General features: G+C 41.7%; 1 protein-coding gene across 1 annotated transcript in view; it reads right to left on the reverse strand.

Moving 5' to 3' along the window:
- Window positions 1–12,412: 12,412 nt before the first annotated feature.
- Window positions 12,413–24,738, reverse strand: part of FERMT1 (fermitin family member 1) — a 38,311-nt gene continuing 25,985 nt past the window's right edge. The window contains exons 10-15 of the mRNA XM_039224884.1: window positions 19,210–19,334; window positions 18,377–18,483; window positions 16,965–17,186; window positions 15,963–16,087; window positions 14,745–14,886; window positions 12,413–13,054 (exon numbers count right to left, since the gene is read on the reverse strand). Coding sequence (XP_039080815.1) covers window positions 12,881–13,054; window positions 14,745–14,886; window positions 15,963–16,087; window positions 16,965–17,186; window positions 18,377–18,483; window positions 19,210–19,334 — 895 coding nt within the window. The 3' untranslated portion in view covers window positions 12,413–12,880. The remainder of the gene's footprint in view (window positions 13,055–14,744; window positions 14,887–15,962; window positions 16,088–16,964; window positions 17,187–18,376; window positions 18,484–19,209; window positions 19,335–24,738) is intronic.

The raw sequence follows: 24,738 nt of genomic DNA on the forward strand, positions 1-24,738 counted from the left end.
CTGCACGCTATCCATTAAGCATATGAGCATGTGCTTGATGTGATTACTTACCATGGAAATGCAAATTCAAACCACAATGAGATACTACTATGCACCCACCAAACTGGCCAAAATTAAAAGGACTGAGAGTACCAAGTTGGGAAGGATATGGAGCAATTAGAATTATTATACACTGCTGGTGGGAATTTCAAATGGTGCAGCTACTTTGGAAAACTGGCAGTTTTAAAATTAATTAATTAAAAAATATTTATTGTTTACTTTACCTCCAAGTTAGTTACCATGGAACAACAATGATTTCAGGAGTCGATTCCTTAATTCCCCTTACCCATTTAGCCCATCCCGCCTCCCACAACTCCTCCAGCAACCCTCTGTTTGCTCTCTATATTTAAGAGTCTCTTATATTTCACCCCCCTCCCTGTTTTTATATTATTTTTGCTTTCCTTCCCTTATGTTCATCTATTTTGTATCTTAAATTCTTCATATGAGTGAAGTCATATGATATTTGTCTTTCTCTAATTTCACTTAGCATAATACCCTCCAGTTTCATCCACGTAGTTGCAAATGGTAAGATTTCATTCTTTTTGATTGCCAAATGATACTCCATTGTATATATACACCACATCTTCTTTATCCATTCATCCATCGGTGGTCATTTGGGCTCTTTCCATAGTTTGGCTATTGTTGATAGTGCTGCTATAAACATTGGGGTGCATCTGCTCCTTCGAAACAGCACACCTGTATACCTTGGATAAATACCTAGTTGTGCAATTGCTGGGTTGTAGTTCTATTTTTAAATTTCTGAGGAACCTCCATACTATTTTCCAGAGTGGCTTTACTAGTTTGCATTCCCACCAGCAGTGCAAAAGAGATCCTCTTTTTCTGCATCCTTGCCAACATCTGTTGTTGCCTGAGTTCTTAATGTTAGCCATTCTGACAGGTGTGAGGTGGTATCTCATTGTGGTTTTGATTTGTATTTCCCTGATGATCAGTGATGTTGAGCATTTTTCATGTGTCCTTTGGCCATCTGGATGTCTTCTTTGGAGAAGTGTCTATTCATGTCTTTTGCCCATTTCTTCTTTGTTTTTTGGGTGTTGAATCTGATAAGTTCTTTATAGATTTATACCAACCCTTTATCTTGGTATGTTGTTTGCAGATATCTTCTCCCATTCCATTGGTTGCCTTTTAGTTTTGCCAATTGTTTGCTTTGCCGTGCAGAAGCCTTTTATTTTGATGAGGTTCCAAGCGTTCATTTTTGCTTTTGTTTCCCTTGCCTCTGGAGACCTGTTGAGTCAGAAGTTTCTAGGGCCGAGGTCAAAGAGGTTTTTGCCTGTGGAAAACTGGTAGTTTTGATGAATGCCAAGCATATGTTTACATTATGACTCAGCAGATGCACTCTTGATACTCCAGAGAAATGAACATATATATCCACCAAAAGAATGTTTAAAACAGCTTTATTCATGAAAACTCCAAACTGAAAACAACCCAAAAGCCTATAAATAGGAAAATGAATACATAAATTATGGTATAATCACACTATGACACAGCTGCAACAAACTATGACACACTCAACAACAGAGACGAATCTCCCAGACACTGTGTTGAACAGCAGAATCCAGGCACAAGAGTACATACTGTATGGTTCCATTTATGTGAAGTTCCAGAAGAGGCGCAACTAATCAATGGTCAGAATAGTGGCTATTTTTGAAGAGCATCCCAGGGACATGGCCCAGTATGTGTTAAGGAATCGGAGGTATGACAAGACATGGTGTGTTGAGGGAATGGGCAGTTCAGTATGGTAGTCGGCTAGCAGGAGCCATGGCGGGGGAATGCAAGGAGAAGACATTGGAAACATTATTGGGGGTCATTTTGTAAAAGGCCTTGTGGTGGTCATTAGTGCTATTTACCACATATTCAAGCTTTTCTCCCTTCTGATCCACTCAGTAAGATTGTACTTTCTGGCCCCTTGTGGTTGAATGTTTCCATATTTTGTTCTGGCCAATGAACTGTAACAGGAAGCCATGTGTGTCACTTCCAGACAATGCATTTAGTTGCTAGTGTGAGACCTTCCAGGGCTCTCTCTTCCCCTCAGAAAATTGGCAGTATTTGGGAAGGTGGCTGTTGTATCAGCCTGGGTCCTTAGGAAGACCAGAGTTCCTCTGAGGCTGCTGTGCATATATTGGGGAATCTAAATGAATAAGATAGTTACATATTTCAGTAAGAATTATAAAGGAAATAAACAGGCTGATGTGATATAAAGGAATTGGGGAGGAGAGTGGAGGTGGTCATCGGAAGGGGTGCTTCATTTGCATGGAGGCCTGGGGATGGGATGGAGCTGTCAAGCAAAGGGCTCTGGGAATAATATTCCAGAGTAAAGGAGCAAAGATCTGGAAGCAGGAAAGAGCCTCCTGTGTGTGAGTCACAGAAAGCAGATCTTTGTGGCTAGAGGATGGTGGGAGAGGGGAGAGGTGGGAAGGGATTCGATTAAGTAGGTTGTGTTAAAGGTCACGCTAGTTGCTGTGTTGATTGTAGGCAAGAGAGTGACATTAGGGGGTGCTGAAAGTGTCCAAGGGGGAGGAGATGATGCTGGTTTGAGAGTGAGGACAGTGAACATGGAGAAGAGTGTTCACATCTGAAATATGTTGTGAAAGTGGAATCCCCAGGACTTGCAAATGGATTGGACGTGAGGTGTGGTAGGCTGAATAATGGCCCCCAGAGACACACGCGTCTTAATTGCTGGGTCCTGCAGATGTTACTTTGTATGGCAACAGGAGTTTGCATATGATATTGAGGTAAGTGTCTTGAGATGGAGAGATTATCCTGGATCATCTGGGTGGGCCCCGGAGGGAATCACAGGTGTTTCTATAACATGGAGGCAGAAGAAGAGTTTAAGACAGAGAAGAGGAAGGCCATGTGGAGACTGAAGGAAGATACTATGTGCAGGCATTGAAGATAGAGGAAGGGGCGCCTGGGTGGCTCATTCAGTTAAGCGTCTGGCTCTTGATTACAGCTCAGGTCGTGATCTCACAGTTGGTGAGATTGACCCCCATGTCATACTCTGTGCTGACAGCAAGGAGCCTGCTTGGGAGTCAGTCTCTCTCTTTCTCTCTCTGTTTCTTTCTCTCCCCCTCTTTCCCCCTCTCCCTCTCTGCCCCTTCCCTGTTCACACTCTCTCTCTCCCTTTCTCAAAACAAATAAATAAACTTAAGATAGGAGAAGGGTCTAGGAATGCAAGGAATGCAGCTGCAGAAGCTGGAAAGGCAAGGACATGGATTGTCCCCAACCCCACCTGAGGGAGTATGGCCCTGCTGGCACTTTGATTTTGGCTCAGGGAAACTGATTTCAGAATTCTCATTTCAAGAACTCTGAGAGAATAAAAGCATATGTTGTTGTTTTTACTGTGGTAAAATATATAGAACAATGTGTATCATTTTAATCACTCCTTAGGTATACAATTCAGTGGCTTTAAATAATGTGTAACCATCACTGTTATATTGTTATCATCACAACAAAAACTTTAACCATTAAATAACAACTCCCCTTTCACTGCCTCCCAACTCCTGGTAACATCTGTTTTACTTTCTGTTTCTATATTGGTCTATTCTAGATACTTCCTCCCAGTAGAATTATATGATATGATATTTGTCCTTCTGTGCCTGGCTTATATCACTAGGCATAATGTTTAATGTATATTTATTTGTTTATTTATTTTTTTTAATTTTATTTTTTTAACTTTTAAAAAATTTATTTCTGAGCGAGAGAGAGAGAGAGCAAGCGAGCAGGGGAAGGTCAGAGAGAGAGGGAGACACAGAATCTGAAGCAGGATCCAGGGTCTGAGCTAGCTGTCAGCACAGACCCTGACACAGTGCTCGAACCCACGAATCGTGAGATCATGACCTGAGCTGAAGTCGGATGCTTAACTGACAGCCACCCAGGCTCCCCTTGTTTTTGTTTTTTTTGAAAGAGAAGAGAAAGAGCACAATCAGGGGAGGAGCAGAGAGAGAGGGAGATACAGAATATGAAGCAGGCTCTAGGCTCTGAGCTGTCAGCACACGACGCAGGGCTCAAACTCACAAACCATGAGATCATGACCTGAGCCGAAGTTGGACGTTTCACCAACTGAGCCACTCAGGTGCCCCTAGGCATAATGTTTAATGCCAAGGCCAATCATGTTGTAGCATGTATCAAAATTTCATTCCTTTTTATGGCTGAATAATATTCTATATTTTAATTGTGGTGATTTTTTATTAGCAGCCATGTAAAACTTATGTGGTGATTTGTTGTAACAGCCATGGAAAATACATGAGGGATGAGAGAAAAGGTATCAAGGATGATCCCTAAGGGTGCTTGGGTGGCTCAGTTGGATAAGTGTCTGATTCTTGATTTTGTCTCAGGACGTGATCTCACCGGTCATGAGATCGAGCCCTGCATTGGCTCTGTGCTGACAGCACAGAGTCTGTTTGGGATTATCCCCGCCCCTGCCCCTCCGCCCCTCCCCTGCTGGTGTTTTCTCTCGCTCTTTTTTTCAAAATAAATATTAAAAAAAAAAAAAAAAAGATGATCCCTAGGCTCTTAGACCTGAGGACTGGATGGATTGAGATGCCATTTACTGAGGAAGAGAAGCCTAAGAGAGCAACATATTTGGGGTAGGAAAATGATCCTGTTTTGGCCATATTAAGTTTGAGATGTCTGTTAGACCTACAAGGAGATGCTTAGGGAGAGAAGTGGACGTTGGAATTCTGGGGAGAGGTCAGATCTGGAGAGTTACATTTGGGAGGCATCACCATATAGATGGTGCTTGAAGCCAGTAGACTGGTGGAGGCCATCCAGGGTGAATGTGTAGAAAGAGAAGAGGAGAAGATCAAGCCAACATTTGGAGGTGGAACAGAGGAAGAGGAATCGGCCTAGCAGGCTGAGGAGCAGCCAGGGAGGTAGGAGAAACATCAGGAAAATTTGGAATCATGAGAGTTGAGAAGGAACAATGTTTCATTAAGAGGGGCACAGCCAGCCAGGTTTTGACAAACTAAATAATGGAGGACTTTTATGACCTGGAAAAGAGAATGGTTCAGTGGGGGGAGGTACAGAAGCCAGAGACGTGTTGGGGCGCCTGGGTGGCTCAGTTGGTTAAGCAGACGACTTTGGCTCAGGTCATGATCTCATAGTTTGTGGGTTTGAGCCCCGTGTTGGGCTCTGTGCTGACAGCTCACAGCCTGGAACTTGCTTCCGATTCTGTGTCTCCTTCTCTCTCTGCACTTCCCCTGCTCGCACTCTGTCTCTCTCTGTCTCTCAAAAATAAATAAATGTTAAAAATTTTTAAAAAAAAGAAGCCAGAGACATGTAGTTAAGGGCATGAAAAAATATGTATTAGCCATCCTAACTATTTGGAGAACTTTTGCTTTGAGCAGGAACAGAAAAATGGGGCAGAGTTCAAACATTTCATAAGGTGGGGAATATTGTTGTAGTTATCTATGGCTGCCCAGTAAATACCCCTAAAACTTAGTGGCTTAAAGCAACATTTGTTATATTCTATTCCATGATTTGTGAGGGTCAGGAATTTGGTTGGAGTTTGGCTAGATGATTCTTTTGTTCTGCTTAGCATTGATTGGAGTCATTGGTAGTATTCAGCTGTTGAATGGGCTAGTTTTGAGGCTCAAGATGGCTTTATTCATGGGTCTGGCATCTTGGTAAGGATGACTAGAGGGCTGGGCTCTGCTGAGACTGTCATTTGGAGTGCCGACTTGTGGTTTCCCTAGCATGGGGCCTCAGGGCTCCAAGAGGGAGTATCCTGTGGACAAAACAGAAGCTACATGGCCTTTTATGACTTATAGTTAGAAGTCACATAGCATTACTTTTGCTGTACTCTATTGGCCAACTCAACCACAAGCTTACTCAGATTTAAGGTGAGGGGACATAGATCCCATCTCTTGATGGGAAGACACTGAGAGAATTTGTAGCTGTGTTTTAAAACCCCCAAAGATAGAGAACATGTTTGCAATCTGACATCTGGGAATGTATCAAGAGATGGGGAGAAGTGAATGATGCAAGAGAGAGAGGAGGAAACTGTAGGAATTGAGTCCTTTGGAGGTCATGAGGGGATGGTACTCAGAATGCTGGGGATTGGGCACTTTTCCACCCGGGGCAAGAAGGAAGAAAGATATTGTGAGGATAGATAAAGAGTAAAGAGATGAAGCTCTTCCCATCTGATGACATCACTGTGCTCAGTAACATGCAGGTCATTCTGTTACAGGTCATCAGCTGAGGGTAGGTGTTGAGGCAGGTTGAAAAGAAAAGAAGGTACAAAATAGTAATTTCAGAGAGTTGGAATGTTAAGTGTTTGAAAAGCAGATTTTAACAGTAATGACTTTCTGTCATTACTGAAAATAGTATAGATTGTAAGTACATGATGATTAATCCTTAAAAATATATTAAGAAAATTACTTTTTTACTGATTATTAATTATACCAAGTTTTATGGAACCTATCTGAGAGACTCGAAATTCTAGGTAGTTGCTGACCAGTTCTTTTAGATGGGACCATGTTATGATATTTCCATTTTGTTGCTGGAGGAACTAGCATTAGTTTCATAAAGTAAGTCTGAGAAAGAACCCAAGATTAGAACTCTGAGATCATTTTCTTTCTTAGGAGAATTGAGAACATGTTATTTTACTTGAAGAAGATGTTTGGATCATTAACGCGTGAGAGTGATTTAAAAAACTTATCTGGCGAGGGTTGGTCTTGAGCAAAGTTACTTGGTAGATGATGTCGTTTTTCAGATGATGCTTTCAGGTGTTGAAAATATGTTTGTAATTCATGTTCTGGAATTGCTTTCAGAATGAGTTTTTCACACACACACACACACACACACACCAATCACTAATGGCCCCTCTTCTCAGCTTGACTTTATTTATGTCCTTCTCCCCAATTGGAAGACTCTTATTCATCCTTCAAGACTGAGTCTAAATGTCCCCCTCTCTGTGAGATCCTTCCCTCTTTGTGAGATCCTTCCTCCTTTGCTCTTGACTCTAACAAAACTATTCCCTCTCTATTGTTCTCAGATGTCTTTATTGTATCAAGAATAATGCCCATTGTATAACATTAGAGTTATTTACTCAGCTGTCACTTGCTAGATTGTATCATCCTTGGCAGCTAGTGAAGTACCTTGCACATAGTAGGTACTTACAGCAGATGGAGCTACTTATTTCCTGATATCTACTCTCACCCCCGTTGCCAGTAAAGGAGCTGTGATTTTTAGTTATTTCAACTTCCCTTGTAGTTAATTGAAGCCATACGACATAATGGCTGAGCCCGAGCAGCCATGTTGGATCACGAGAGGACTTTGTGAATGGAAGCTATACATAGTGGATGGAAAAGATGCAGTGACAGGGGTCCTTGATATGGTATATGGGCTTTATTGGCCTAGGCTTGCCTTAAGAGTTTCAGGTGGAAGAGAGAAAAACCTCTCTTGTTTGAGCCACTATTACTTTCAGTTTTCTGTCACTTGTAGCTAAGCAGTTTTAACTGATAGAAAAAAAAGTATGTATATATAACTTATATATAAATATAATAAAATACAAATATGCTATAAATGTATCAACCATGTATCTATGTTATATAGCTTATATAAAACATATATATTATATATGTGTGTGTGCTTGTGTGTAGGTGTGTGTTTAGCTGAACTGACTGAAATACAGTTGGCTGAAGCCTAGCATGGATTGACAGCTGTAGGCCCATAGTCTACATGAGGTTCTTGGATATATTAGATATGTATTCACATATTTTAAGATCTGTGAATACTAGGCAGGGCATGCCTCACAAATCCCTGTGTCTCATGTCTGACTGTGTCTGTGTAGATCACCTCCCCCTAAACACACTAGCATTTTCAGCCCCTTGTCCTAGAATGAACTGTGCTTAGGTTATAAGGAGTGGATTATTCAACAGCTTCTTGCCAAGTGTTTTGCTGCCCATTTTCTCTTCTGATGTCTACCTGATTCAAAGAACCATTTATGAAGAGAGGAAGAGGTCAGAATAAGAACATTTCACTCAGCCTCTAAAAACAGAGCTCAGTCCTGGAGGGAAAGTTGCCTCTCTCTGGTGGAATTGGCATTAATCACTTATATGCAATGGCAGGATCAGGGCCAACCATTTGTGGGGATGGGGGTGGATGGGGTTTTCTCTGGTCATGGGTAGGTGTTTTCTCTGCTGGGAAGAAAGCAGAACTCTTTCCCATCTCTGAATGCCACCTCTGACCCAGATTTGCAATCAAATATCATATTGGACAAGTGGGCCAGCAGTTGGGATCTGAAGATTTTTTTTTTTTAGTAGAAAATGTCACTCTTTTGACATTTGAAATCTGGCATAATGTAATTGAAGGAAAAAACATGGCTATGGAGTTTTGTAGGCCTTACTGAAATATGTTGGGGTGGGATGGGGGCAAATCACCTCAAGGGGTTTATCACAAATAAAGACAATCTAGCTCTTGACTCAAGAAGCCTTGCCATTCAGAATTATCAAGAGCAGTGCTAGAGAATGCCACTTAAGTCAGAAGGTCTGGGTTCAAATCCTTGCTTTCCACACTCTAGCTGGGTGACCTTGCCAAGTTGCTTGACTTCTCTGTACACAATAGTTCTGGTGTATGCTAGAGCTGGCTTGTCCCTGTCAGGGAGTTGGGTGTTCGATTATCTTCCCAGTTGTGTTCACTGGTGCCATGCTGGCTATGGTGGGAGTCTTTACACGGGAAATGGGCGAATCACGTCTCCCCGTGCATTTACTAGCAACCACTGCACATTTCCTAATCTGTACAATGAGGCTGACAGTACCTATCTCACCCAAAGGTTGAACTGAAGGGATTCATGGGAAGCACAAATGATAGCCCTTAATACATGTTAGCATTCTAATTCTTTTAGCTATGTAGTAATAACTCTGTTATTGTTGAGAATATTATTTGGAGAGGCAGACACAAGATCTGACTTGCTCTAACATTGGTTGGCACCACCATTTAACCTCTTGGTATCTGATTTGCCCCTGTGGCTTATTTGACTGTCAGTGCAGCCTGCAATTTGCCTTGAAATTCGAGTTAGTGAACTCGGTGGCCTAACTTGGATAATGGGCCATTGTTGGCAGAGAGATGCAAGAGTTTTGGAAGAAAAGTGTGTGTGTGGTACATAGGAGTGGAGGATGTACCCTGACTGGATTGTGGGGAAAATGGACCACAACCAAAGAATACTAGAGACAAAGGGCTTTAAGAAACTGTGCAATCCAGACCCTTGCATTACAGATGAGGAGACATACACTGTCAGGTGGGGGCTTGGATTTTCTGTTTTTGTTGTTCCGGTTTCCTTGTTGATCAGGCTAATGCAATCACTGTCTTTTTTTTTTTTTTTTTTTTTTTAATTTTTTTTTTTTAATTTATTATTTCTAGGAGAGAGAGAGAGAGACAGCGTGAGCAGGGGAGGGTCAGAGAGAGGGAGTCACAGACTGAAACAGGCTCCAGGCTCCGAGCTGGCAGTCAGCACAGAGCCCGATGCAGGGCTCGAACCCACGAACGTGAGATCATGACCTAAGCGAAAGTCGGACGCTTAACCGACTAAGCCACCCAGGCGCCCCTAATGCAATCACTGTCTTGAAGAGATATCTGCATCCCCATGTTCATTGCAGCATATTCACAGTAGCCAAGATATGGAAACAACCTAAGTGTCTATTGATGGGTAAATGAAGATAAAATGTGTGTGTGTGTGTGTATACATATATATATGTACATATACACAATGGAATATTATTCTGCCATAAAGAAGAGGGAAATCCTGACATTTGCAACAACATGGATGGAACTTGAGGGCATTATTCTAGGTGAAATAAGTCAGGCAGAAAAAGACAAATACTGTATAATCTTACGTATATGTGGAATCTAAAAGAAACCAACTCCTAGAACAGAATGATGGTTGCCAGATGTGGGGGAAGGAGGGTGGAGGAAGTAGGTGAAGGTGGGGATGTTTTAAGCTGCTTTCACCAGGATCATAGCCCCATATTTTGCATTCAGCCAGCAGTTAAATAGCTACTCTTTTTTCCTCAGTGAATATCTCATGAATTTTTCAATTTCCATGAATGTGGAATGACTTAATAAATATTAAAATACAAAACCAAAAACTAGTATAAAAGATGGAAAGACACAATCCAAAATGTCAACAGTGTATGTCTTTGGACAGTGTTAGTAAGACACACCTGGTTTTGAATTCTGGTCCCACTGCTTAGAGCTTGGGCAAGTTACTTCACCTTCTGAGCCTGTTTTCCCCTTTGTGAAATGAGAAGGCAAGCCACTCCTGCCCCACACTGGGTTGACTTGAGAACTGTATGAAGGGACATCTATAGGCTGCACATTACTACCTTCTATGGACCATCTACCACTATGTCAAATCTGAACGTTTTGGACATTTGTCCATTAAGTCAAATGCTCTTTCACCTTTGGGTTTTTCTTTGCTTTCTCATGCTTTTTCTAAAAGGTAGACATGGGAAAAAGAGCTTACAATGTCAGGAAATCTAGGGACCTTCAATGGGAAAGGAGGTAAAGCCAACAGTAAGTGAGGTTTCTAAGTCAATCTCACAGGGAGGAATGAGCTCAAATCTTGGAACTGTGAGGAAATGTATGCACTAAATTTGAAAGTTGCATTCCTTTCTCGGGGTAGAAGATATTCACCTGTTGAGAGCTCACTGGAGAGGACACAACCACACCATACTCAAATCCAGATAAAGCTTTTAATTACAAAGTTAATAAAAATAGTAAAAAATGCAGATTTCCCCATCTAGTATAGATAAGAAAGCAAAGGAGACTGAAAGACACATTAATTTAAATTCATCATAGGAAGTTAGATGACCTTTTGCACCCAATGTAAAGAGTCCTTAAGTTGCTCTTGGGAATAGCAGCATTTAAAGTTTTGTTGGTCACACTTATTCCTTTGGGATGTGGCTATATAGTCATGAAAAAAATGTTCCCTGGAAAATTTGGTGAAGACCAGTCAACTCCTTTGTTTGTTTTCATGGGAATGGCAGACAACCACGGAAAGCCAAGGAAGAGAGTTATACTGAAGTTTCAATTCTGGTAAGTTGTGGAGGGCTGTGCTTGGCAGCAGACATGTAACACGTGGCCTCAAGGAACATTATTTTAACCTAAGGCCTGACCTAATCTTAAAGACATGACTTAGGTTCTAAAATAATAGAGCCCAAGACTATATAGAAATGACCAACACCAAGTGAACAGTATGCTCAGCACTAGTTTCTATACAAAACATTTCAAGCAAAGTTCTTTATGATGCGGACCACATTTTCCAAGTGCCTAACCCACCTCCTAGCTTTAAGGTGGGCCTTGGAAGTTCAGCTGGTGCCTGGGTAGTTTTCATGAACATTCACCTCTAAAGGGGAGGCTGAAAGAGGACTTTCCAGTAACAGCTTCCAGCTCAGGGCCTGGGGTTTCCTAGACAGGACTGTCTTAATGTGGTTCCTGGAGCTGTGGAGACCTCTCTTCTCAAATGTCTTAGTTGGAGAAGAAAGCAGTTGATGTTTTGGGGCATCTGAGCTCTGGCCAGCCTCCCAGAGGTTTGAATCCTAAAAGAATTTCAAAATGGAAACAGAGCCTCTGCTTTACCCTTGCAGCCCAAGTCCTTTCTGTGACAGGAGAACATTTATAAAAACATAATTAAATACTCTCTGATATTTCCCTCTACCCCTGATATTGCTTCTTTCTTTCTCAAAACCCATTGCTCCCAAAGCTGACAATCAAAGCAGAAAATGACAACCGAGGCAGTTATTAATTGGCTCACACTCCTGTCTTGAGGCAGAGATGACAAGAGCAAAAAGAGAAAAAGAGTAAGTCTATTATTAGCTCCTGATTTACAAAATGTAGATGGAAGCCAGTGAGGAAGCCATCAGCCCCTGAACTTGGTGGTCTTTGAGAATAGGTTTGTCCTTCTCTCCCTGACCAGCTCGGATGGAGACCTCAATTGTAAGCCTGGATGCAGGGAGGTGGTCTTCATAAACAGAGAGAACAGGGCCCATGTTCCTGAGCCCCAGCTCAGAGCGGAAGCAACTGAGACATGCAGCTGGGTTGAGGAAAGGATTTCCCTCTTCCCCTGTGTCACCCATGTCATCAGAAAGGACTTTAAGGTAGCTGAGGAATACCCAGGATGGAAAAGGACCTGCAGTTGGCAGCACTAACCTCAGGGGACCCATGTCCAAGACCAGGTGGGTCAGTAGTCACCTCTGCCGAAGTCACTGATGACACTGCAGGCCACTGCTCTGACCCCCTGTCACCAACTAGTACCAGGTAACCCCACCTTTCCCCTCCCCACCCCCAGACCTTGACCTATAGGGAAAAAGTATGAGTGTGGACTCCTGCCATTTTCACAAGATGGGAACTAAAAGCAGTACTGTTAAGGAAAGACAAATTGCTTTTTATACCTGAGTTAGGGAATAAGATATATCCTTGGCTACATGTGCTTTTAACCTTTCTGTCTTTCTGCTGACTTACCAACAAGGCAGAAGGGCACACTGGTGACCTCTAGCCATATACCTGCAGGTTCTAGAAGTCATAGGACTGCAGCTACATACTGGGCTGTAGTGTAATCTTGGAGTATTAGCCTGTCTTCTATCCACCCATTTTACAGAAAAGGCCACTGAGGCCCCCTCCATCACTGGTAGGACAGGGCAGAGAAAGGAAAGGGGTATGCTCGGCAGTGTATTTGAAATGAGGCAAGGATTCTCATCTGAGGGACCAGTGGTGAGTCGATGTTGTCTGTCAGTCTGGACTCTACACATTGTATAAACTGAAGATCCAATGTGTCCAGGGAGGACCGTCCTTGGCTCACCCTCTGTGTGGGCAGATCTGCTTTGCTTCAGTCCTGACCACCAGTCAACTTGTGGAACAGGTCCTCATCAAGTGTCTCATTCTGGTCCTTGGACCGGGTGGACAAGAAAATGTAGCCACCGATGTATTCATGCACAATCTTGCAATCTGCACTCAGGCAGGTGAATGCAATGGAGACATTCTGGTCAAATTCGATTGCCACCTGGAAGAGGAAGGCACAAGTGAGCTTAAACTCTGACAAGGAAAATGAAGAAAAAACTGCCTTGTGATGGTGTCAGAGCTGAGGCCTGCTTAGGTGGCTTACAGATAATTCCTCCTGCTTCCCCCCAAACCCCTCAGGCAAAAAACAAAACAAAACAAAACAAAACAAAACCAATCCCCGGAAAGCAAAAAACAACCCCAAAGCAATCACCATTTCCATTGAATGCTTACAGCAAATTTGTCTTTGCTCTCGCTGCGCCCTCTTGTGGTGTCAGCTTTGCTGCACACCTGGCAAAAGATTTCTTAATTCCCAATACACATACATACTTTCTGTCACTCTTGTTTAGATGTAAGAACTTCCTAAGCACTCCTTTGGTCGAGGGGCAGGGTACTTAGCAGACTTTTTGAGGGAGAATAAAAGGCTCCCCTGAATTTTTCCGCACCCAACAGCCCTGCAGCCCTTCCCAGCTGAAAGTCAGAAGCTCTAAATAACAGAAGAACCATTCTTCACTGGTTCTCAAAACTTGGTTGCCCAAGTGGACTTTTAAAAATTACTGATGCCAGCCTCCCAGTCCCACAATCTGGGATTTGATTGGTCTAGGGTGTGGCCTGGGCAGTGGTGTTTTAAAGCTCCCCAGGTGATCATAATACTGAACAAGGTTTTAGAGCCACTGCCTTAGAGGCCACCTAATCTCAGCCTTTTATTCTACAAATGAGTGCCTCTGCTGAAAGGAATCCATGGTTCTTTAAAAAAAAAAGAAAAAGTATGAGTTTGGGGTGCCTGGGTGGCTCACTTGGTTGAGCATCTTATTTCAGCTCAGGTCATGATCTCACAGCTTATGGGTTCGAGCCTCTCATCGGGCTCTATGCTGGCAGCTCAGAGCCTGGAGCCTGCTTCCGATTTTGTGTTTCCCTCTCTCTTTGCCCCTCCTCTGCTTGTGTGCTGTCTCTCAAAAATAAATTAACATTAAAAAAATTAAACATTGTAAGTCTCTTATCATCCCTTGAGGTGGATGGCTTTCTACCGAAAAAAAAGAGAAAAGATTCTTTATCAGTATCAGAATATGTTAAATAAGCTGGATGCAAACATGCCTCTGACTTGATCTGGAATTTCCCGTGGCTTGAATTTAGCTCCTGGGGTGCAGTTAATGGGAGGCAGATGGTTTGGAGGCCCCCTAACTCAAGAGGCAAAGCTTTGCTCAGTCATCCCTGCTCACATCACTTGCTTCTCTAACAGTTTTTCCTTTTGGGGACTGGAATGCTCTCCATGTAGGCAGATGAGCCTTTGAGTCCTGAACTAGTTGGACCTCTTGGGAGCCCATCAGATGAGGCCTTTTTGGATTCATTTTGGATGACAGTTCTATCTCAGAGAGTATCTGCTAAGTAATTTTCAGTTTAAGTGTTATATAATCCTATTCTGAGTTGAAGGAGACTAATCAAACTGCTCAGCAATTTTAGAGTCTGTATGGAAAATCTACATGGAGACTAAGCCAACCCACGGTGTTAATTCAAAACCATTTGGCTTGTACTTGTTAGGAAAATGCCCAGAATTTCATGTGATTATTTTAGCAGACAATGACCATGTGCCCGTGGTTCTTGAGTTCTAAATGTATGAACAGAGTAAAGTACAATTCCAGTGGAACACACGTGTATAGGTTCAATGCTGAATATACCAAAAACTGTCACTGTACCTGCCGGATTTCCCAGTTCACATTCCACTGCTTCATATTTGTGAATCTCCATGTTGTGATTGGAATCCCAGTGGTTGCATCGATTCTAATCAACCTATTATAGGAAACTCCCAGAATATCATCTTTCTTGCTTCCTTTAAATCTAAAAAGAAATTAATATGAAAAGAAGCAACTGCTTTCTGTAATACAATGTTTATTCGTATACAACTTCTTAAAGATGATATGAACATTTCTAAATGACATCTGAAGAATGGACAGTGAAGGATTAGCTTTCTACAGAAGGCTATTTTTACTGTGATATGAAGCACATATGAAGAATGGAGAGAATTAAGGCTGTCCTGCACACATCCTTTATGTAAAACTGACATCAGTGGAAAGCAAAGTAAGAAAGGGTCAAGTCAATTAATTAAAAATTGCCAACTGTGTATGCTCGGCACCCTTCTAGGCACAAGGAATATAGTAGTGACCTCAATAGACAGAAAATGTCTATCTTCATGGAGCTTGTATTCTAGTGGGGGGATAGAGTCATGAATAAGTGAAATATATATGGCGAATAAGATCATGAAGGAAAATAAGACACAGAAGGGGAGTAGGGAATACTGGCAAATGGGGGTGGTTACAGTTTTACAAAGGGAGTCAGGGAAGACTGCAGTGAGAGAAGACATTTGATTAAAGATGTTGGTGAGGGAATGTGCTACGTGGGTATCTGGGGAAAGAGTATTGTAGGCAGAGGGCACAGCCAGTGCAAGGCCGCAGCATTTTATGTATGTATGTACGTATGTACGTATGTATGTATGTGCTCAGGACCTGCCAGGAGGCCTGTGTGGCTGGGCACAGTGAAGGAGGGGCAGAGGTGTGAAATCCCAGAGCTAAGGTCTCGTAGGGCCATTGAAAGGATTTGGCTTATACACTGACTGAGCCAGAAGGCCTTCAGATGGTTGTCGGCAGAGGCCTACCATGGTTTGACTCAGATCTTAAAAAGATCACTCTGGCTGCCAACTTAGGGAACAAGGGGAGAAGCAGGGAACCCAGGCACGTACTGTGAAAAGAAGGTAATGAAGATCGTTATGAGCAGCCAGTGTATTTGGGCCATTTGTGAAAGAACAGGATTATAAAATAAAAAGAGTTCTACATTCTAGACTGAGAAGAAACTGGGATCCAAGAAAGGCACTTCGAAACAAATGGAGAGCAAGAGAGGCAAGTGAACATTGTAATCACCTGACAAGGTAGTAGGTGAGGCCAAATTCAGGTAGAGATTGCCATGCCTGGATGAACCGCAGCTTGGCTTCGACCAGGGGCATCTGGGCCACATTCTGGTGGGCTTCTAGGATCCGGGCTGCCAGCTAAGCAGAAGTGATAGACATCAAACTGTCCTTAGCATACAGTGACTATTCTATAATTGTACCTTTAGCTCAGGTCCCCAACGAGAAAAATAAATGCAAAGCCCAACTGTAGCTCTACAAAGAGAATCAATTTTCATTTGTTCATTTGTTCATCCACTCATTCATTCATTCATTCATTCTCTCTTCCTCTCTCTCTTCTATGAAACATGTAAATCACTGGGGAGAAGAAGGAACAAGATCAGCCAACACATAAACTTCTAAGGTTCATGTAGATGGAGAGTTCTGGGTCCCTCTTTCTAGGGTCTATATAATGTCCATAGACAGTAGTTCTACTTACATCAGTCTATTTGTGTAACTTTTTACCCCCTCTGATGGACACGCAATTTAAAATTTTAGTTTGTGGGGACTAAATAATTTCATTTAAATCTGGGAATATTACCATGTTCAGTTAGCAGTATTCAGCTCTAACAAAATGAACAGTAGTCTCTTAACATTGTCTAACACCGAGTCCAAAGTCAAATATCCCCATGAGCCAATTTTTCTTTTTTTTAATTTTTTAATTTTTTTTTTTTTTTCTAGGAGAGAGAGAGAGACAGCGTGAGCAGGGGAGGGTCAGAGAGAGAGGGAGTGACAGACTCCAAAACAGGCTCCAGGCTCTGAGCTGGCAGTCAGCGCAGAGCCCAACGCAGGGCTCGAACCCAGGAACCGGGAGATCATGACCTAAGCGAAAGTCAGACGCTTAACCGACTAAGCCACCCAGGTGCCCCCCCATGAGCCAATTTTTCATGATGATGGCCTCAATCATTTTAATTCCTCATTGTACTTCAGAAAATACAGAATTTACTGCCAACAGTCACTCAAACAAGATTAGCAGTACCTGCTTAGACTTAAGTTTTTTTGCATATCGAGGCGACACAAAACATTCAGGGTTCATGTCCATGGCTTCAATATTGGAAGCCACCTGAGATGCTGAGTTCCGATTTTTCATCCTCAAAAATGAAAGGATGTTGAGGACCTCTGGCTGGTAGGAGCTGTCTGCCATGGTTTTGCCCTTCGATGCCAAGATGCAAGCAGCCATCCATTGGGCATATTGATTCTCCTGCAGCAAACATAAGAGGGCTAAGACACAAATTCAAGTGCAAAGCCACCTTGCTGGGAACAGAGCAGGAGGTGGGCTTTCATTTCTACAATATACGAAAGTGTCACCTACTAAGCAAGGAAAGATGTGAAGTGGCACATGTTCTGAATGACTGTCAATCACCTAATTTAACACCGAACAAAAGCTTTTGAGTCCCATGTTGAGTTTCTCTATGCTAAAAGGCTAGAGAATAGGAATGTCAGCTGTGACAAATTCCATGCAGGCAGGGAACTTTGCATGTAAAGATAAACCAAGGATACAAGAGCACCATGGAGCACAGACAGGTGAAAACCCAAGCTACCTGACAGATTTCCTTGATATATATTTCCGTTTTCATATCATGTCTGATCTCTATGACACAAGGAAATGAGGGAAAAATCATTAACCGATTTCCCATATAACGTCTACCCTGGTCTGTTCTTAGTAAAGATTTGAATCCCATGGAAGGAATCAGGTCCACTGATGGGCTCTGAACTTGTCAGTGGTGGCCTCTATTGTTCTTTAATGTGTGTGCTCATTTTTTACCTCCGGGAGCCAAGTGGAATTATCTCAGAAGCTGAGGGGATGCAGCTGAATGGCAGAATTCTTCAGAGCAACAGTAAGTATCGTACACTGAATTACTGACCTCAGTCTTCATCCTCCTGGTATTCACACCTTTTGCCATGTAATTTTAGTCTATCTCATCAGAGCCAAAGTGTAATTTCACACCTCTTGACTTTGAGCCCCACCATGGACTTTTGCTGATGGAATGTAGGTGGAAATAACTAGTAACTGAAAGCCCAGGCTTTAGGAAGTGTGCCATGTTTGTAGTTCCTCTCTTGAACTTCCACCATCACTATGAGCAGAGCCTCCCCAGGCAGCTGGGCACCCAGAACAAATACAGTGAGCTTAACCTCCAGCAAGGAGCCAAGCCTAGCCAGACCTGCGGCTGGAAGCAGATCTGTCCGGCTGACACAAGGCTGTGTCATCCAAGCCCGTAGATGTTTCAGAGACAAATGTTTATTGGTATCTGTCATTTGATTTTGTGGTTGTTTGTTACAAAGCAACAGCTGACTGATGAGTGCTCTGATTTGAGAAAGCATCTCAGCTGATTTGTCCTTAGGTTTAATAAAGGTGAAGAGAGTTAGCATTTTTGTTAGCATTTTACTTACATGGTCACATCTCAGATATACTTCATTCATACCATCAGCAACAGGGATTAGTAGCTTGATTCCAAATTTTCTCCCTGCTACATTTACATCTGGCACAACTTCACAGCCTGAATGATAAAAGGAAGGGGCAAAACTGAGTTCTGAGAAAAATGTCATATCAATATCAGATGTGCATCTAAAAGAAACACTTTGAATACAAGCCCTTCAGATTTGGTTCTCTTCTGAAAAACTGAGGAGCAAGCAGACAACATTAATTAAAGGATAACTAAATAAGACTCATGAACAACTAACAAGGATAACAAAAAATATTTTCTTTTACTCTTTTAAATATGTCATCAACTGAATTCACTTTCGAGGTTGATTTGGCTATTCTAACTCATAGTAGCACTGAATTATGAATATAAACTTTTAAAATAAATCAAAGTGGAGGGAATTTTCTGTCACCATATGATAAGGGAACTGAGTGCATTTGGTTAAGTCTTTTTTCAGTTGATGGAGTTACCAGTACACTCACAGCCACTTTCAGAAACTGGTACAGAAACTGAAGTGACACTGAATTAAACAGAACCATTCTGGAATGTAGAAAGTCTTCAGGCCCCTACAATGCCTTGTGTACTACTACATTGATGACACCAATTATCACCACTCCATAGGTCTGGATGCATGGGGGAAGAAAGGACAGCAGAACGCTGCAGACAGGCTGCCAGGTAGAAACCCGCGAGACAGAGAGGTTCCTCTGGAAGTAAACCCTGCTTCATTGGGTAGAAGTCTCGGCTTTCATGTGCATATGCTGGGTCATGACAAGCCCATACCCTCATGTAGGACTCCCTTACCTCTAAGATTTAGTTTTTCTACTGGTTCTCCTTGTTCAAGTTCCTTATTTTTAAAGTAGGCTATAGATGTATCTTTAAAGATGAACCAGTATTGTTTGAAAGCTTTTAATATTAGCTTCTTGGGCCTGCAAATGAGAGTACAGTTAGCATTTTAACAACCACCCAGAAACACAGGAACACGTTGCAGATTTCAAGTGCATCAAGATGCTCTAGAAACCTGTTCATATGCCATAATCTTTATTTTCTTTTTCTTTTTTTTAAATGTTTTTATTTCTAGGAGAGAGAGAGACAGCGTGAGCAGGGGAGGGTCAGAGAGAGAGGGAGTCACAGACTGAAACAGGCTCCAGGCTCTGAGCTGGCAGTCAGCACAGAGCCCGACGCGGGGCTCGAACCTACGAACCGCGAGATCATGACCTAAGCGAAAGTTGGACGCTTAACCGACTAAGCCACCCAGGCGCCCCCATACTCTTTATTTTCGAAAGTAGTTTTCAAATTCTAAAAAGTAAAACTGGGGTTTTTAGTATGAGATGTAGAAGTTAATGCAGAATCTCAGGAGTTAGACCATTCTGGCTCGGCTACTGCCTAACGTGTGACCCTAACGTGTGACCCTGAAACTTCATCTGCCGGGACCAGGTACACGGCCTCTGTGTGATGGGTACAGTACCAGCCTCCAACTCACAGGGCTTCTGTGAGGACAGAAAGAGGTAATTTCTCAACGTGCTTATCACAGGACCTGGCATAACTGAAGTGCTTAATAAACTACTATTATTACTGTTATTTGAGAAACATCCATGAATCTGGGGACATCTGTAATTTCTGTAATTGTAATTGGATCTGAAAAAGCTGTCCATATGGACAACAGTTTTCAAGTGATCAGATATAAAAATTAGATCTAGGGGCGCCTGGGTGGCTTAGTCGGTTAAGCGTCCGACTTTCGCTTGGGTCATGATCTCGCGGTTCGTGGGTTCGAGCCCCGCGTCGGGCTCTGTGCTGACTGCCAGCTCAGAGCCTGGAGCCTGTTTCAGTCTGTGACTCCCTCTCTCTCTGACCCTCCCCTGCTCATGCTGTCTCTCTCTCTCCTAGAAATAAATAAAACATTAAAAAAAAAATTAAAAAAAAAATTAGATCTAAAAGTAAGCATTGTTTTCTGTGGTTTCCTCTTGATCCTTAAGAGAAACCCCTGAAGAATTCCCAGCGAGTCAGTCACAAAAATCTACAGCTAATCTGTATAGATTCTACTGTTATTAAAAAACAGTTTTGAGGGAAGATCTCCAAAAGTGGTATCTGTGGGGGCCGGAACATTTTGTACTCTGGGCTGCACAAGGTTGGTGGTGCCAAAGGCAGGTCTCAGTTGGGTCACTGAAAATAGAAAACATGAGAGCGAGCTGGGAAGTGGGAGAGGGGATACATCTGGGCACAGAAAAGATAACATGAGCTATACATGGTTCCGTGCAACAGTCCCAGCTGCAGGGGTGAATCTCATGCTAGAGCAGTGGATTTCTGTATTCAAGAATGAGAGAAAGAGAGGAAGCCTTGTGATAACCCCACTCACACATAATTTGGGACAAGATTTTTAACAAGTCAACCTTCGTCTTAGCTAAAACTGTGTTATACTTAACACAAAGATAAGGGATAAGATGTTCATTAAAAAGCCAGTATATAACATAAAAAGTATAAAATAAAATTGAAAAACATTATACACGGGTAATATTTCCAAGATTTACAAAACACTGCATCAAAATAACATTACATTGAAAGCTGAAGTTATAATAATTTTAAGGAACACATTTGAAGGTTATTTGTCTAAGAATCAGAATCTCCAAAATTAATAGTATTTTCAAAATAGAATCAGAAAACAAGTCTTTAAGAAAAAGACAGTAAGGTTTCAGTTAAGTTCTAGGTATTTAAATATTTCTATTCATAATTAAGAATGGAACTCTGTTACTCCATTTTAACTGGACTTGAAGAATATCAAAAGAATCCCACTGCTTTCATCTTCCAGGGTGCTTCCATTCATTCCCAAAGCTAATGATTATTGCTCCTATTTCATGGTCTAGAGGCTGGAGCAGGACAGGGTAGGGGAAGAAGTGGAAAAGGTGGCCGCGTGGGGCATGATAAACACAAGAATGAGGCAGTCTTCTCAATCTTCATGGAGCGCGTAGGGTCAAGAGAGAAATGCACACATCAATAAATAAAATATGCTAAGTCACAGAACTAGGATGTGCAGTGTGATGAGTTGCAGAGGCCACAGCACTTAAACACAGAATGAAGGATGGATAAGAATTTGGAGGAAAGGGAAGAGAAATTTCAGAAGGTAGCAATAGCACACGCAAAGCGTAGAGGTGAGTCAGAGTTGGGCACCTTATAAACAAGACTTGGGTCAAACACTTCTTGAACACCTCTACCTCATGCTGGGCACAGAGCTGAGCAATGGGCATTTCTGTGGCTATGACATTTCCATGGGTGGAAGATGATGGAGACAAGGAGTGGCAAGATAGGTTGGGGCCAGGGAGGGACTCTGAATGTTCTATAAGGAGTTGGACTTTATTTTCTAGAAGAAATGTTCTCAAACTCTGGTGTTCTCAAAATTGGAAGGGAGCTTGTTAGAAACATGCAAGTCCTCATCCCAGAGACTCATATTCAGCAGGTCCAGTTAGGCCCTGGAGTTCTGCATTTTAAGTATGCTTTCCTAAGGTGATTCCCGAGTTTGAGAAACACTAGTCTAGGCCAGTAATCTCCGAACTAAAACTGGGTACACTCCATCTTTACAATATTTTGTGTATTTTAATATATAATATTACCCATATATACTATGTAAACATAATCCCCTTTGTTTAATATATTTACAACTGTTTATTTGTAATATTTGTAACATATACATTATAAAACCTATACAAATATATAAATTAAAAATGAATATGAAGAATTCAGTTTGTTTCAAAAAAGGGAAGTTGTTACTCAGTTACATAAATCCCAGTTGAGGAAGTACACTGTTGGCCATGCTTACTAAATCACAATGTTCACTATGTAGTGCCATCTACCTAGTTTTGAAGGTTTTGTTGAAACAAAGCTACTGAGTTCCATCTTCCCTGATGTCAATCACTCACTTATGCAAATTAATCATAATATGTTGCATTTTTATATTTTTAATAAGTGGTTTAAAACACATTATAACTTCAGGCCACCTAGGTGGCTCAGTTGGTTGAGCATCCGACTTTTGATTTCAACGCAGGTCATGATCTCACAGTTCATGGGATGGAGCCCTGTGTCAGGCTCTGTGCTGACAGTGTGGAGCCACCTTGGGATTCTCTCTCTCCTTCTCTCTCTGCCCCTAACCCACTTGTGTGTGCTCTCTCTTTCTTAAAATAAATAAACTTAAAAAAAAACACACTATATTTCATTTGGATGGTGTTTAATGCAGAAAAATTCTGTTTCCAAGTTTTAAAGGTGTGCAGATAACACTCTTACGTTTTAAACTTTGAAGATCTAATTGGCTTTATTAAGTGATTCATAAATTGGGCATCATCCCATCTAGCAAGCAGAGGGGAGCTCTGAGGTGTGGTTCAAAATGGAAGACTGTTAGAGGAAGGAAGTTGGGGTAAGAAAGTTATTAGCAAAAGAAAGGACTGTTCTGGGCAAGGTCAGGAAGGGCAGGAGGTCTTATTAGGTGGATTACCTCACCTTTTGGGAGATAGAAGGCTCATGTGACAGATGACCTCATTGGTGCTGATCAGAAAATTCCTCCTGACCAGTTAAGACTAATTTTTGGGGAAGGTTGAAACTGCAGTCAGGTATAAGGTCTCAGTTTGGTGACTTGGTCTGAGTGATGGCATTTTGGGCCTGTGGTTTTCTTTATAACAATTCTCCCCTTTTGATCGGACTCAGCTTAACTGAGAAATGTGATCAAAATTTAAGGCAAGATACTGTTGTTTTAATAGGCACTGTCATCACTGGCAACACTGTGACCAGGGAAACACTTTCAAACAATGCTCTCTTCATAGCACTAGTCTCTTTCAAATACTGATTATGTTCTTACTCATTTCACGATCAGCTTTTCCTCAAAGGAGAGGTTGTTTCTTATTTTGAAAGCAACTGGAGGCTTATTGCTGATGGTCAGTTGTCATCACAGAGAGGTCATAAATTTGGAACACTATCTTTTAAAAAAACAAGAGTGTATCAGGGCATCTGGGTGGCTCAGTTGCTTAAGCATCTGACTTCAGCTCAGGTCATGATCTTGTGGTTCATGAGCTTGAGTCCCGTGTAGGGCTCTGTGCTGATAGCTCAGAGCCTGAGGCCTGCTTTGGATTCTGTGTCTCCCTCTCTGCCCCTCTGCTGCTAGTATTCTGTCTCTCTCAAAAAAATACCAAACAAACAGAGTGCATAACTCCACTTAGAGGTATTTTTCCATGTGATAACCAGTGTGTCTTCATGGGACTAGAAATTTTCATAGTCACTCTCTCTTTATGAAGGATTATAAAGATTCCAGTGTGTTTCTGGTGTCTTGTATTTCTCTCACTGATAATCTCCTATAGCACATTGTGTAAATCTGCCTGGACCTGCTTTGCTACAGTACCTTGCCTACTTCCCTACAGTAACTTGTCTGTGAATGATGCAGTGAATGACTTTTATGTGTGGCTTCCATCTCTGTAGTCCTCTAGTGGAGCCATTTTTCCCAAGTAATCTCTCCAACAGTGGTCACAATTTACAATTTGGACACAAATCATTGTTTTTATTAAATATGTAACTTACTAGTAGGACTGTATCTTGTCTGGTTTATCTTTAGGGGTCTGCATAAAGTAGAATCTTGAAAGGCTAGTTGGGCATAAAGTTCTAGACTGACTGTTACTTTCTCTTAGCACTTTTGAGACATTTTCCAGCCAACAAGAAGTTTGCTGCCCACTCAGCTGTTTTTCTTGCTAGGAAATCTTTTTTTTTTCTCTCTGATTTAAAGACTTTCTCTTATCAATGGCTGCTGGCCTTATTAAGATGTGCATCTACAGTGATTTATTTTGCTTGGGATTTACCATTCTTGAATTTAAGGATTTTTGTCTTTAACAATTATGCAAGATTCTCAAGCACTCTTTTTTGAATACTTGCTTCTCTCCCATATTTTCCTCTACAATTCCTAGTAGATATATAATGAAACTTCTCATTCTGCCTAAAACATATTTTCCCTTTCTACCTTTCTGTATTCTCTCTTCAACCATGTCTTTAAACTTGATATTCAATGCACCTATTCAATTTTAAATTTCAATGACTAAATTTTTTGTTTCTAAACTTTCTATTTGGTTCCTTTTCAATACTGCCTCTTCTCTTTCATGATGATTGTTACCTTTTAATTTCCTTAAGGATTCTAAACATATTCATTTTATGTTTTTTTTTTTAGATTGTTCTGTTACCTAAAATTATTGAAACTGCTAATCTTCTTGCTTGTTGGATCTGTCTTTCCTTTATGGGGTTCATGAACTCACATGGTTCGTTTTTATTGGGGGCTCATTTTTTAGAGGGTTATTGTTTTTTCCAGAAGGC

Source organism: Hyaena hyaena, unplaced genomic scaffold (assembly GCF_003009895.1).
Source record: "Hyaena hyaena isolate Hyena2069 unplaced genomic scaffold, ASM300989v1 scaffold_16, whole genome shotgun sequence".
In the NCBI taxonomy this organism is placed as follows: domain Eukaryota; kingdom Metazoa; phylum Chordata; class Mammalia; order Carnivora; family Hyaenidae; genus Hyaena; species Hyaena hyaena.